We start from the raw sequence: 15,783 nt of genomic DNA, 5'->3' as shown, positions 1-15,783 counted from the left end.
CTTTGGAAATTTGGAACCTCGGGATACAAGCTTAAAACTGGGACTGTAAGTTTTACTCTTCATCCCCATCTTTGAACTTTTCTAGAACGCCAGATCATTTTCACAAATTTTACATGTTATAAAGCTGCACATTTATCCTGGAAACTTGGACACCATCATTTCTTTCTAAATAAGTTGTGTTATTTTCCTAATGGCTCAATTAAGTTGTAGCCAAAATCCAGACCTGCCAAATGGAGCCATTGTCCACAGCCCACAAGGTTTGTGTTCAGACCTGGATACACACAGAATCAAAGACGACACAGAAGAAGAAGAAGATGATGATGATGAGGTGGAACTAGCAGAGGAGGTTGGGGAAGATGTTTTGATGGTTGCTGAAGCAGAACAAATTGAAGATGAAAGTAAAGAAGAGAATGATTGGCAGAAAGGAGAGATTACACAAGTGACCCTGTTATCAGATGGAGAAATAGGAGAGGGGGAGGATGAATGTGAAGTACTGGAAGAAGAGGGGAATGGAGAAATGGGAGCGGGAGATGGACATCAAGAAATAACAGCCACACTGACAACAGACAAAGAATCTGAAGATACAAAGATGGCTGAAAATCTATCTCTTTCTCCTCTATTGGTTGTGGTTGAACGAGGGAAACAGCAAATATTAAACAGCAATGGAGATGATGAAAAGGATGGGGAAACTGAAGAAAACAAACAAGGGGGAGTAACAGCAAGTGCAGGAACAGATGTAAGGCAGGAAGACATGGACGAAGGCACCGACGATCATGTGTCCTGTCTTCAGGACAGAGGTACTTCTGTGTGGGAGTCAGGAGTGGGTACAAAGTCATGTACTGGTGACCAAGACGAAACAGAAACTGCTACTTTGCCCACTGCTGGCAACATAACAGAGGTTAATCTGAACATAGAAGTGGCTCCTTTTTCTACTGGGATAAATGAACAGGCCAGCATCCAAGCTTCAGCTCTTGGCACTGATGACATACCAGTCGATAGAATTGCTACAGCTGAAGAGGTGGCCAATCAAACCTACCAATTAGATGTTGAGAGTCAAAATGAAATAAAAAACAATGATGGAGAAGATCCCTCAGAATCCATAAAACAGGAGGTTGTTATTGATAATCTTACATGGCAATGCCAGGGAGTCCTGGAGGGTGTATATCCTGGCTATGAGTTCCCCGTGAGAGCAGGAACCAATCAAACGGCACAAGAACCAGAGCTGACGGCCCTAACTTCTGAAGAACAGCCACAGTCAGATGGAGACACTAAAGCAAAAAGGACTGAAGACGTCACCCAGAAGGAGCAAGCAGAAGAGCAAGTTAACAACTTGGCAGAGATGGACGGGGGAGGAAAGAGTTCAGAAATGGAGGAGACGATAGCCAGTAATGTTGCTGGAGAGTTAATGGGCCAAGAAGAGCACAGAACAAGAAATGATCTAGAAATGCAAGAAGAGAAAGCTGCTAAGCTTGAAATCGAAGCTATAACAGTTCCTCCAGAACCAGTGGGCCAGACTGGAGAAGAGGTACATACAGACACACAGGACCAGGTGGAGGAAGCTTCTCTATCTGAGAAAGGCATCAAGGTGAAGCTTGACGGGTCTGAAGGAGAGGACAAATCAGAGAAAAATGAATCCACAACAGAAGGGGGAAGTGCTTTACAAGAGCATCCTTTGCAGCTCCTGAAAGAAGCAGACACAATTTGGAGAAACAACACAAAAGAACTCCCACAGACAGAGATGCTTGTAGAATTTGAGACTGGAGGAAGAGCAGTAGAAGAGTCAATGGAAGGAGAAGTGGAGATGGCAGAAGAGCCAGTCACCGTTCTAGATGATGAGACTGAAATGATGGAGGAGACGCCCAGTAAAAAAACGGAAGAAGTACATCCTTTCACCATTATGAGCGGTTCTGATGATGCCATAGACAAGATAAAAGATGAAGAGCATCAAGTGCTGCCAGGAGACAAGGCCATACTGGGTAAAGAGGACATGGAGACACAGGACGTCAAGCTAAAAGTGCACAACAGTGAGGCAGAGGCAGATCTAAATGGGAGCATTAAAACACTGAAGCAAACAATGGAGAACGGGTTCTTGTGTCCTGAGCCACAAGGTCTTAGGAAAGATGAACTGGGGAAAGTAAAAGTGCTGTCATCCAGGAGAAAAGATAGAGACTGGATTAAAATAGATCAACCAGAAGAAGAGAAGACTGCTACTGAAAGGAAGGACTGGAGTAAAGAGCTGAGGCACATCAAAAAAGAGTTTTGGGAGAACGAGCGGGGAAGGAAAGAATGGGTGGATAAAGAAACGTCAGCAGAAAAGATCAGTTCACCGAGGAAGGAGGATTGGATAAAAGAGCTGAAGTCAGTTATCAAAGATGAATCCCTGCCCAAAAAGAAAGACGAGCAGGTGAAGAAAAAGAGAGTGGTGCTGCTGGAACATGGTTGCTCATATGTCCCTCAGCGAGAGGCGATGACTGCAGAGACGATGGAAGAGATCAAGTTGACCTCCGACAGGAGAGCGGACAGTCCTGTGGTCCCTGTGGACAGTAAAACACTGGAGAACCAGCCCTATGAAATCTCCCTGTATGTCAAGGTAATCACTTTATGCACACACGACACTGCATGTCTATAACTCTTCCATGCTTCCTTTGGTGGTAACAGACTGTGATGAATGCCAGACGGATAGTTATTACTATTATCATAGTGGGGATTTACAAAGAGCATGTTTGTCATAATGAATAATGAATTAGGCTCTATGGAGGAGTTCATGATACAGCAAAGTGAAAGTGCACAGAGCAGAAAATAAGCAGAGAAAATAAAGTTCTTCTGAGAACAGGGAGGACTTTATGTCATGGCTGTGTGCAGGCAGGCAGAGAGGAAGGACCCAAAACGCAGGACTCACGGAAGCGAAAGTAACTCAGAATGAACTGCTTTATTGCAGGCTGCTTACCAAACAGAAGACTAACTAAACTGGAAAATATAAACTAACAGGCAGGCAAAAACAGGTAACAGGACACACAGCAGAAACTGAGGGCGAGTAGACGTTGACGATGCGACAGAGAACAAAGGTAACACAGGGCTAATATACACACGGCAGTAATCAAGGAATGAGGCACAGAAGGGGAACACACCTGGGAGAAATCACAGCTGACGAGACAGGGGAATAGTAAACCGAACACACTGACACCAGACACGAACCTCCAAAGTAAAACAGGAAACAAGAAACAACTTACAAGGAGGCAGACAGACACTGCACTTAATCTAGAATAATAATCAATACTATAGAAATATACCAAAATATAAAGAACTGAAGAAGCTGGGTCAGAATGACCCAGAACCGTGACACTTTAGTACAAGAGAAAATCTGAAAATTAAGAATACACAAAAGAATTAGGAAAGTGGGGAACAAGAAACACAGATAAAACTAATAAAGACAAAGATAAAACGTTATGAAATGTTAGCTTCATATATCAAAGACTTTTTGTTTTCTTTAGAGGCCCATCCAACTCACCATCAGGCCTCCGTCTGTGCACAGTGAACTCTGAGTCAGTGTTTGAACATGATACAAACCTGAAGATGACTTCCTTAACATCAAGATCAGAGTCCTGGCTCCATAAAATATGACGAAAAAACTTCAAGCTGTCCTGACTTAGAAAATCATTTTGACAAATATGAGACCTATGTTATAAAAGTATATTATTTGATTGTTTTTTCAATTATTGTAAAATATTCGATGCTTCTAAATGCTTGTGTAAAAAACAAGTATGTGAAAAATTCCACACTCTTTGTAAGTCTTCCAGAATCTGCAACAGTAAATACCTCAGTCATAAAGAATATGCATTTATCTTATTATTTGTTATTATTATGTTTTTGGTAAGCAATTTTATAAGCTACTAAACCATCAGTGAAATTAGCATAATTATAGCTTTTAATAATTTTCCATGTTACACCATTGTTACCATTTATGCTGTGAAAACTTCCTTAATTACACAACATATCAGTTAATTAACAAACAAATCTACACAGAGACTAAACGTCCTTTATTGTTAATATTTCACTGCCTCATATGTTATGAATGCATTTGTCGTATTAAGTAGAATTTATGCTTAGATGTGTTTTTACAATCTTTTTATGTGGTACAAAAAGGATCCTGACTTTTCCATGGTATTTTACTTTAGCATTAAACATACTAATTCACTGTCAGTGTAATTTATTGAAATTTCATGTACTTCAAAAAATACAGTCAATTTGTGTACCCCAATCCAATTTTATTTTTAAAGCATTTTAAAATAGCCAGCACACGATCAAAGTGCTGTACAGGAAATTAGTTAAGAACAATTTAATAAAATAAAACACATAATACTTAAAACAGCCTTATATTTTTTTAAAAACCCAACAACATAAAACAACATAGAATTAACTAAATAAAATAAAATAAAATAAAATAAACCAACAATGGAGCTGCTACAGCAAAAGCACAATCAGGAGCAGCTGATCAGCTGACCTGAGAGAGCGGGTGGGTGTATAAGGCTGTAGCAGCTCAGAGAGATAAGATGGGGCGAGACCATGGAGAGCTTTAAAAGCAAATAAAAGAATTTTAAAATGAATCCTAAAAGAAATGGGCAGCCAGTGAAGTGAAGCTAAAATAGGGGAAATGTGGTCAAACTTTAGACGAGCTGCGGCATTTTGCATCCTCTGTAGATGACTTCACATCACAGTCCACTTTGACCCCCAGGTTTGTGACAGCTGGCTCATTATACTGGGCCAAGGTATCTAAATACACACTGGGAGTCTCAGTGGGGCTACCAAACACCATCACCTCAGTCTGTTTATCACTGAATTTTAAAAAGTTAAGAAACATCCAAGCCTTAATGTTATCGAGTAGTAATGGCTGTGTGGAATATGAGCCTTTGTTCTGTAGAGGGACATAGATCTGACAGTCAGCAGCATAAAAGTGGAAAGCAATGCCGTGCTTTCTCAGTACAGAACCAAGAGGAAGCAGATATAAAGAGAAGAGGACGGGCCCGAGAACTGAGCACAAACAAACACAACACTGGCAGTGACAGACGGCACACACACACCGGCGCCATCTTGGTCAAATCCAGACCAGTGTTTGCAGTGCAGCAGAGAGGGTAACAGAGACCATGAAGGCTGTGACAGCAGCTCAGGTGATACCTGCTCAGTAAAGTGTGTGGAGATGTCACTGGTGTCTATAACTTGTTACTCACATGTAGTGTCACTGGTGCCTGAAACTTTGAGGCTGTAGCAGCTTCATCAGTATGTTAATCAAACTCTGACTGTTCCAGAACAGCTGAATTAGTTCAATAAGCTGAGTGCTCAACTTTGTGTGAGTACGCAACAAGGTTATTATCGTTAACTAAAACTAACGAAATAACGAAAACTAGAAGTGAAAAAACATTTTCGTTAACGGAAATAAAAAATAAAAACGAAAAAAGGAAAACTAACTAAAACTGTAATGAGTGTTCACAAAACTAACTAAAATTAACCGAATTTATAGCAAAAATGTGTTTAGTTTTCGTTGATGTGTGCGTGTCATACAATAGTCAAGGGTGAAAATGAAGTTTAGTTTCCAGTTTTTTTTCTTGCTGTGTCTCATTATGCCAGCAGGTGGCAGTACGTTAGTCCAGTCGTCTGTGTTGCTGCTCCGTCCACGCGCAGAATCATGTCAGGAAAAGTCTGGAGAAAGCACCAGCTTCCAATTTGGGATTACTTTGAATATGACTGTGTTTTGGATAAAGCAAGTGTCTTGTAGTGGAACGAGACAAATTATGAGGGACATTTCTAAAGGGAAAGAAATCCCACAAACCTTAAAGTGCACTTGAAAAGCTCACACAAGAAGGCTAACCTAGCTTACCTGGGGAAGGTAAGGGAGCACACTCAACCCTCATCCCCAGAAACAGAAGCTAACCCCAGGCAAGGCAGCGTGATGCATCCCGAGACAACAGGACTGGGATATCTACATAACTGTGTGAGTCAATTCCCTTAACACCCGGTGCTGCAAGAGTTAATAGTCTCATTGGGGCCAAGATATACATTTTATAGTTGCCTGGTATCAATGGTTGTTCATCTGCCTTTATTTATTTATTTAAAGAACCCATAGGTGGGAACGTGAGTTGTCTGTCTCTGCGTGTTAGCCCTGCGACAGACAGGCGACCTGTCCAGGGTGCAGGGTATGGTAGCTGGAATAGCAACATACCCAAGGATAAGCAGAAGAGAATGACTGATATGATGAAACTGGGATTTTGTTACACTTAATTATTGCAAACACAACTAAAACTATAACTGAAACTAATCAAAACTAAACTGAAACTAAGGATTTTCAAAAAAATAAAAACTAAACTAAACTAGCAAACAATTGGTAAAAACTAATTAAAACTAATATAAAATTGAAAATCTGAAGTCAAAACTAAATAAAAATAAAAACTAATGAAAATTGCAAAACTATTAAAACCCTGGTACGCAAAGAGAGCCATGACTGGTGGAGCTCCACCACATTTCACCATAGGAAGAGGAGTGACTCCACGTTAATACAGCATGCTGAATTAAATAAAAACTCTTTGAATAATTAAAAAAAGTCATATTTCTATATATAGAATAAGATTATTTCTAGTTGTACTGGATAAAAATGTGTAATAAATGTAGAGAAAAAGTGCTTAAATGTTCCCCATTTCTAAGCTCTTCTAATATTCAGCCTTCACTGATAGATGGTGGCGTGTGACTGCTAGTGCTCAGAGTTCACTGAAAACTTTCCAAGTCTTCAGTTTTATCAGTAAATGTGCTGTAAGAAATGTCTCTGCTTTTACAGAGTTTAAATATTTCAATATAGTTTTGGGAGATCGAGCCTGTTCTTGGCCCAGCACATTGCACACACACTGTTTCAGTATTCACAGTGTTTGTTCACACAGTTGCCTGTTCAGGCCAGTGTTGCCCAGTCAGCCGTCAGCTGCCAGCTCATCTCCCTTCTCCTCCAGGTCCCAGCATCCATGTCTAGATGATGGCTTGCTGTCACACTGGGCAGATCTAGACAGGATGACCTGGGAAATGACCAGAGCCAAACTGAATCTGGTCTTGATCTGGTCTGAATTTGTGACCCATCCATGCCATGCAAGTGGAATCTGATTTATCAATCAATCAATCAAAATTTATTTATATAGCACATTTAAAAACAACAGTTTAGATGAATTTCAGTGGATTTCCATGTTCAGACTCTGAATTTCAGACACAGAAACCTTCAAAATGTTCTTTGATATCATGATTTACGATGGAACCTCAATCTGTGAACACATTTCAACATGGGAACCTAGCATCACGAGAGTTAGAAGGATGCAGACTACATAGATTTTATTCTGAGCTGGCTGTTTTATTGTAGGGTTGTTATCTTACTATATAAAATGCCTGGAAGCAACTGAACTCAGGGGATGATGAATCCATGATATAACTGCTGATGACTGCACACAAAATAGAAAACTGATATCTAATTGGAATTTTTGTAAAAATGTAAAATATGAGTTTGGCAGAAATGTATGAAAAAGCACGGATGTCTGTCAGCTGGTTCACGCACACTCAGACAAACTTGTTAGCTAAGCTTGCTTCCTGGAATAGAGCCATAAACTTAAACGGGCTGCATGTAAGAGTCACTAATGTCTTATTAATGTGGCAGAACCACAGCTACAGTTAGGTGTCAGAGACTGGACAGCAAAAATTACTAAACTGAACAAGAGCTGAGCTCTCGCAAACTGAAGATCCGAATCTCAACAATCTGCAAAAATGAACAACAAGTGTGAACAAACTGGAGCACAAACCCAGGACCGTGATGTGACAGAGAAACAGCAAGTGAAAAAGCTAATCTTGATCTGCTTATCTTATCCCATTAAGACAGTGCTGTTCTAATCCATCGCCATGGTAACCTACATTACTTAATGCATGTAATTTTAAATGAGATTTGAAAAAGATTCAAAGTAAATAAAGCTTGCACTTTTGTGACCCTTATGTGCTTAGCTCTGTGCTCTGGTTCAGCAGCAGCCTGAGAATAACTTTCATTACCTGAGAGATTTAGCACAAATACCTGAGTGTCGGGCCGTGTCCACGTAACAAGCTTGTTCAAACAATGCCTTCCTTTGTCACGGGCCCTGTGGGCAGCACAGATGGAGGTAGATAAAAATATTATGTAAAAGTTCAGGTTTCCTTCTCTGTGGTCTAGAAAAGCTGTAAATCTTCACATCTGAGGATTTCTTTAAAACAGCACGATCATAAATATCTTAAAATATGCATTTTACTTTCAACTTATGCTGAAACACAGTTTCTGCTTTTGTTTGTAAAAGAGTACAGAATGAAATAGTCTGAATAGTGCTGGTGTGCTATGTTAATCTCAGCAGTCTCCCTGGGTAAGCTGATTATCCTCCTGTTTGTTACTGAGAGCTCAGAGCTGTTGCAGCAACATTCACCTCCAGTATGAATTCTTTACTGACAGGAAAACTGTTTTACACAACACTCATAGCATAAAGATGAAGCACGTTGCTTAAACAAGTTATTAATCACGTTACTCTTTGCATTACTCCTCTGTGAGATAAGTTTTTTAGAATTTCTTTCCAGTATTGGATCTCTTACAGTGACCATACTGAAATATTTATCCCAATTCAGCTAAAAATAGGACACAGACACATTTTAGTTGTGTTAGATTCACCTGAATTTTAACAGATAGCTGATGTGCTTATGTATTCACATGGGAGAGAAACAGGAACTCCATTATCATGCAGAGGATATTCTTCTGTACATCTCTGTTAAACACAGTCCAGATTTATTCAGTTAAATAAGTTATAATATGAAAAAAGAGAAAAAGAGATGTAAGATCTACACTTACACCGTATTGTTCTTTTGGGGTTTTTATTTCTTTATCTGCTTCCTTCACCCACTCATTTGTTCTGCTGTTCATTAGTGAAGCACTACAATTTTTATAAATGTTCCTAGATCACCTGCAGGACACTTGATGACTGGTGTTTGTGTGTGTAGGCAGGAAGTGATGGACAGAGCATCGGAAACTGTCCTTTCTCTCAGAGACTCTTTATGATCCTGTGGCTAAAAGGAGTCATTTTTAATGTCACCACAGTCGACCTCAAGCGGTAACATGGTGCTGACACATACATGTATTCATACAGTGACTATGATATACATGAGAGTAACCACATGCGCTTGACTTTTGGGTTATCAGGAAGCCGGCTGACCTCCACAACCTTGCTCCAGGAACCAACCCTCCCTTTGTGACCTTTAATGGTGAAGTCAAGGTTGATGTCAACAAGATAGAAGAATTCTTGGAGGAGAAACTAACTCCACCCCGGTATGCAAGCACACATTGAAAGATATGTGTGTGCGATGGGAAGCCGTGTTGAGGTTAATTTCAAATTTCTCCATTTTGTCTCGACCAGATATCCCAGACTGGCTCCCAAACATCCGGAAGCTAACACAGCTGGCATTGACATCTTTGCCAAATTCTCAGCGTACATCAAAAACACAAGAAAAGACACAACGGATGGTAAGAAGGGACACAGTTAGGTTGGAAACATGTATTCAACAAAGCTAGTAAGGTGTGTGTGTGGTTTGTTTGAACTTGTGACTGCAGCATTGGTCTGTGCTTGCTGACAACAGTTTTCCTGAATGCATGAATCACAGTGGTGCCTGAGGACTTACAGGTCATGGCCATGCAGTGTTATATAGATGTTAAAGTATATTAAACTATAGAAGATGGAATACGCAGACTTTCTTCTCGCTTTATATTGGAAAATTGAAACTATTTAAACTAAAACTGTTTTCCCATGCCATACCTCTGCGGGGAAACCCTCACCATAACTTACTCTTCTTCTTCTTGAATAATCAGGCTCAGTCTCATGTGACAGAGCTCATGGTGTCACCCTAACAGAAAACTCTCAGACTGTTGACTCACTTGTGCTTCTCAGGATATTTAAAAGTAGAATGGGAGGCAGAGGCTGTTTTTGTGGAATCAGCTCCCAGTTTGGATTCAGGAGACAGATGCTCTTTTAAGATGAGCTTAAGACTTAAAACTCTCCTTTGTGATAAAGCATATTGTTGGGAGGCTAGCTCAGGTGACCCTCAGGTGACTGCTTTTGCAGTCTTTTGCTGTTCTGCTCAAACCTTTTTAAAGGTGTGAAATTTAAAGTAATCATATATTTTTTGAAACATTTTTTGAAACATGTTGAACAGTATTCAATATGTTTAAACTATACGGTTTAAATGATTTGCAAAAAACCCCAAACAAACCTGCAATTATTTGCACTGTATTAAAAGGCTTTTGGAAATGGTGAATACTGGTGTATAAATAAGGAGCTGGTTGTTGTGGAAAACATCAGTGTTTGTTCAGATAGCTTATCCTAAGTCTCCTGCATTATCTCTGTCAATCAAATCAGCTTGTTCTCTACCTCTGACTTTGTAGCCTTACAGAAAGCTTTGTTGAAGTCTCTTCAGCGCCTTGATGACTTCCTAAGGACTCCCCTGTCTGAAGAGATTGATGCTGATGTCTTAGGAGATGTGCCAGAGTCAACTAGGAGCTTCCTAGATGGGCCAGAGCTCACCTTGGCTGACTGCAACCTGCTGCCCAAACTCCACATTCTAAAGGTTTGGAGCTTATTTAGGTTGCTAGAACTTTTACACGAGCCCAATCAGAAGGATCCATTGTTGGTTATTTTCTGTGCCTTTTTTCTCAGGTTGTAGCTAAGAAATATCGTGGCTTTGAGATTCCTCAGGAGATGAGAGGCGTGTGGCGGTATTTGAACTGTGCCTACCAGAGAGAGGAGTTCACCGGCACCTGTCCCGCTGAGAGGGAGATTGAGTTTGCCTATTTGCATGTTGCAAAATGAATTAAACAAAATGTAGGGCAGCGCAGAAATCAAGGAAATCAAGAAATATGAAAAGAACATAAGGAAAACTAGTAAAGAGGAAAGCACTAACACACGGGTGTGTGTGTGTGTGTGTGTGTGTGTGTGTGTTCTTGTCTAGCTATCTTTGTGAGGACCGAAATCTGCATTCTACTATACTTGTGAGAACCAGCAGTCACTTGTGAGGACACACAACCCGGTCCTCACATTTTTGAAGGCATTTAAAGCCATTTTTGAGGCTCAAAACGTGGTTTTAGTGTCAGGGTTACAATTAGGTTATGGTTAGGTTTAGGGTAAGGGGCTAGGGAAACCATTATGTCAATGAGGGTCCTCACTAAGATAGCTGAACGGGGTTGTGTGTGTGTGTGTGTGTGTGTGTCATCTCTATCTTGACCATTTTAAAAATGATGACAACACAACTACTTCACTTTTCAGATAATGGCAGGACCGTGTCACTGCAACACTGACTCTGACCGTTGTATACTCTCTCTCTCTCTCTCTCTTTCACACACACACACACACACACACACACAGCGAGAGAGTGAGAGAGGCAGTCTCAAAGATAACAATTATCGCAGCCTTGACTTTGTGATCAATAAAAACACTCAGTTTATAAGAAATCAAAATGATCTTTTCATCTTTTATTTTATTTAAATTTAAAATGTTAATAATGTTCATTTTGCACACCATTAAAATGCTTCCCAACATGGAAAGATCTTATTTTTCCAGTGTAAAATGTTTACTCCTTAGGTAGTGATTCAATTCTATCACTGTTGATTTATAATCACTGCTCATGATTTACTTCATGATAATAGAAAATTAAAAATGAATACACAAAGCATTTGTTAGGTCTAGTAAAGAGCACAGTGTGTCTTAATAAAACAGATCAATAACACACTGATGTGTGCTCATGCAGTGGGACTCTTTAGTCTAATAATCTTGGAAATACTTTGAATCTTATGCTTGTCGCTAGCTGTGTGTGGCCAGGCTTTGATTCTGGATTTGTCTACTGTAAATGTGTTTTTGATGGATACAGATCACAGTTCACTCTAATTCAGCCGTGTTTGTCCTAGTATTAAAATTGCTTTGTTCTTCATATACATGCTCAGCATTAGAATCTTTATTAAACTGATTTGATCACTTTGTGGACTTTCTTTGCCTTTGCTGTCTGTGTTTCAGCCCTTTTATGTAAGGTATACATTGGATCTGAGGGTAATCAAAGTGAAAACATTTTCTGAAGGTAGATCTGATGGTGCATTGTTAGAATGGTGAGGAGATTAAAAGGAGTCAGCATTCATAATGGTATTATGGTCTGTACAGGGGCGTAATTTCCAGGGGGGTTATGACTCCCCCAATAATCAAACCCAACCAATATAACCCCCCCAATAAAATTATGAATTATCTTGCATAAATAGGCTGTTGCTTTTCTTTACTCATTTTGGGTATTACCAGAAAAAGAGTTGTATGTTTAATCATCTGGGAATTTACCCAGATTTATTTATTTATTTAAACAGAGATCCTGACCCCCCCCCCCAATGTTCGGCACAAAGTTACGCCGATGGGTCTGTATCTTTAAAGTAGTATGTAGATTTTTGTTGTATTATGACATCCATAAAGTATCGCAAATAATTTTATTTTATGACATCAAACTGTATGCCAAGAGTGAACGTGACATCAGTGCACTGATCTACACCACCAGGATCTACAGTAATAACACTGGAATGCTATTCGGACTAGAGAAGTGTAGTCGGATGACAACAAAGGACAGCTCGAGGAAATCGAAGACAGTACCTAAGTTCCCAAGTACCTGGGAACTTGGGAACAACAGGCAAATAGAAACCATGAAGAGACTGCTAGGAAGCTGCAACCTGCAGAGGGTGAGGCAAGTCCTGAGGAGTCAGATGAATGGTAAGAACTAGATCCAGGCTATCAACACCTACACCCTGCCTGTGTTCAGGTACCCTGCTGGGATAATAAGCTAGCCAAAGAAGGAGATAGAAGCCACTGACATCAAGACAAGGAAGCTCCTGACCATGCATGGAGGGTTTCACCCCAAGTCCAGCACCCTGAGGCTGTACGCTAAGCGGAAGGAAGGGGGCCGGGGACTGGTGAGTGTCAGTATCATGATCAGTGATGAAACAACAAACCTCTATCAGTACATAAGAAAGATAACCACATGCTTATTGAATACCTCAGGTAGTAGAAACCAGAGAAAGAAGAGGAGCAACAGGAGGAACCATCATGGAAGGACAGGCCCCTGCATGGTATGTACCACCGGCAGATAGAGGACATCCAGAAATCCTACCAGTGGCTGCACAAAGCTGGACTGAAAGACAGCACAGGAAGAAGCTCTGAGCACAGATCCATAGAGGCTGGGGTCTATCACACCAGGCAAGACCCCAGGTGCAGGCTGTGTAAAGATGCCCCAGAGACAATCCAGCACATAACAGCAGGGTGCAAGATGCTAGCAGGCAGGGCATACATGGAACGCCATAACCAAGTGGCCGGCATAGTGTACAGGAACATCTGTGCCGAGTATAACCTGGAAGTCCCGAGGTCAAAATGGGAGACGCCCCCAAGGGTGGTGGAGAATGACCGAGCTAAGATCCTGTGGGACTTCCAGATACAGACGGACAAAATGGTGGTGGCTAACCAACCGGACATAGCGGTGGTAGACAAACAGAAGAAGGCGGCTGTAGTGATCGATGTAGCGGTTCGAATGACAGCAACATCAGGAAGAAGGAACACGAGAAGCTGGAGAAATACCAAGGGCTCAGAGAAGAGCTCGAGAGGATGTGGAGGGTGAAGGTAACGGTGGTCCCCGTGGTAATCAGAGCACTAGGTGCGGTGACTCCCAAGCTAGGCGAGTGGCTCCAGCAGATCCCGGGAACAACATCGGAGATCTCTGTCCAGAAGAGCGCAGTCCTGGGAACAGCTAAGATACTGCATGAGGACCCTCAAGCTCCCAGGCCTCTGGTAGAGGACCCGAGCTTGGAGGATAAACCCGCCCCGCAGGGGCGTGCTGGGTGTTTGTTTGTTTGTTATATATATATATATATATATATATATATATATATATATATATATATATATATATATATATATATGTATGTATATTACAGGGAGTGCAGAATTATTAGGCAAATGAGTATTTTGTCCACATCATCCTCTTCATGCATGTTGTCTTACTCCAAGCTGTATAGGCTCGAAAGCCTACTACCAATTAAGCATATTAGGTGATGTGCATCTCTGTAATGAGAAGGGTGTGGTCTAATGACATCAACACCCTATATCAGGTGTGCATAATTATTAGGCAACCTCCTTTCCTTTGGCAAAATGGGTTAAAAGAAGGACTTGACAGGCTCAGAAAAGTCAAAAATAGTGAGATATCTTGCAGAGGGATGCAGCAGTCTTAAAATTGCAAAGCTTCTGAAGCGTGATCATCGAACAATCAAGCGTTTCATTCAAAATACTCAACAGGGTCGCAAGAAGCGTGTGGAAAAACCAAGGCGCAAAATAACTGCCCATGAACTGAGAAAAGTCAAGCGTGCAGCTGCCAAGATGCCACTTGCCACCAGTTTGGCCATATTTCAGAGCTGCAACATCACTGGAGTGCCCAAAAGCACAAGGTGTGCAATACTCAGAGACATGGCCAAGGTAAGAAAGGCTGAAAGACAACCACCACTGAACAAGACACACAAGCTGAAACGTCAAGACTGGGCCAAGAAATATCTCAAGACTGATTTTTCTAAGGTTTTATGGACTGATGAAATGAGAGTGAGTCTTGATGGGCCCGTGGCTGGATTGGTAAAGGGCAGAGAGCTCCAGTCCCACTCAGACGCCAGCAAGGTGGAGGTGGAGTACTGGTTTGGGCTGGTATCATCAAAGATGAGCTTGTGGGGCCTTTTCGGGTTGAGGATGGAGTCAAGCTCAACTCCCAGTCCTACTGCCAGTTTCTGGAAGACACCTTCTTCAAGCAGTGGTACAGGAAGAAGTCTGCATCCTTCAAGAAAAACATGATTTTCATGCAGGACAATGCTCCATCACACGCGTCCAAGTACTCCACAGCGTGGCTGGCAAGAAAGGGTATAAAAGAAGAAAAACTAATGACATGGCCTCCTTGTTCACCTGATCTGAACCCCATTGAGAACCTGTGGTCCATCATCAAATGTGAGATTTACAAGGAGGGAAAACAGTACACCTCTCTGAACAGTGTCTGGGAGGCTGTGGTTGCTGCTGCACGCAATGTTGATGGTGAACAGATCAAAACACTGACAGAATCCATGGATGGCAGGCTTTTGAGTGTCCTTGCAAAGAAAGGTGGCTATATTGGTCGCTGATTTGTTTTTGTTTTGTTTTTGAATGTCAGAAATGTATATTTGTGAATGTGGAGATGTTATATTGGTTTCACTGGTAAAAATAAATAATTGAAATGGGTATATATTTGTTTTTGTTAAGTTGCCTAATAATTATGCACAGTAATAGTCACCTGCACACACAGATATCCCCTAAAATAGCTAAAACTAAAAACAAACTAAAAACTACTTCCAAAAACATTCAGCTTTGATATTAATGAGTTTTTTGGGTTCATTGAGAACATGGTTGTTGTTCAATAATAAAATTATTCCTCAAAAATACAACTTGCCTAATAATTCTGCACTCCCTGTAGTGTTGGGAAGGTTACTTTTAAAATGTATTCCACTACAGATTACAGATTACATGCCCCAAAATGTATTTTATAACGTGTTCTGTTACGTTACTCAATGAGAGTAACGTATTCTGAATACTTCGGATTACTTAATATATTATCATGCCTTTTACAACTACATGAATGTACTATTGTTGTGTGATTTATTACTATTACTGAAGGTTACTCACC

At 40.8% G+C, this 15,783-nt stretch overlaps 1 protein-coding gene across 2 annotated transcripts; it reads left to right on the top strand.

Annotated features, from left to right (window-relative positions):
* Nucleotides 1–1,968: 1,968 nt before the first annotated feature.
* LOC116312401 (chloride intracellular channel protein 4) lies at nt 1,969–11,077 on the top strand. 2 transcript variants are annotated; one of them, XM_039607485.1, is made up of 6 exons: nt 1,969–2,590; nt 9,028–9,137; nt 9,227–9,352; nt 9,441–9,547; nt 10,463–10,644; nt 10,734–11,077. In XM_039607485.1, the coding sequence occupies exons 1-6, from the start codon at nt 1,988–1,990 to the stop codon at nt 10,884–10,886; spliced, it is 1,281 nt and encodes a 426-aa protein (XP_039463419.1). In that variant the 5' UTR covers nt 1,969–1,987; the 3' UTR covers nt 10,887–11,077. The 2 variants fall into 2 exon arrangements, with proteins under 2 accessions (XP_039463419.1, XP_031585677.1); XM_031729817.2 differs by lacking the exon at nt 1,969–2,590 and adding an exon at nt 5,079–5,184.
* The last annotated feature ends 4,706 nt before the right edge of the window (nt 11,078–15,783 follow it).

The sequence above is a fragment of the Oreochromis aureus genome, linkage group 23 (genome assembly GCF_013358895.1).
Source record: "Oreochromis aureus strain Israel breed Guangdong linkage group 23, ZZ_aureus, whole genome shotgun sequence".
Taxonomy (NCBI): domain Eukaryota; kingdom Metazoa; phylum Chordata; class Actinopteri; order Cichliformes; family Cichlidae; genus Oreochromis; species Oreochromis aureus.
This window is presented reverse-complemented; position numbering and strand designations above follow the sequence as displayed.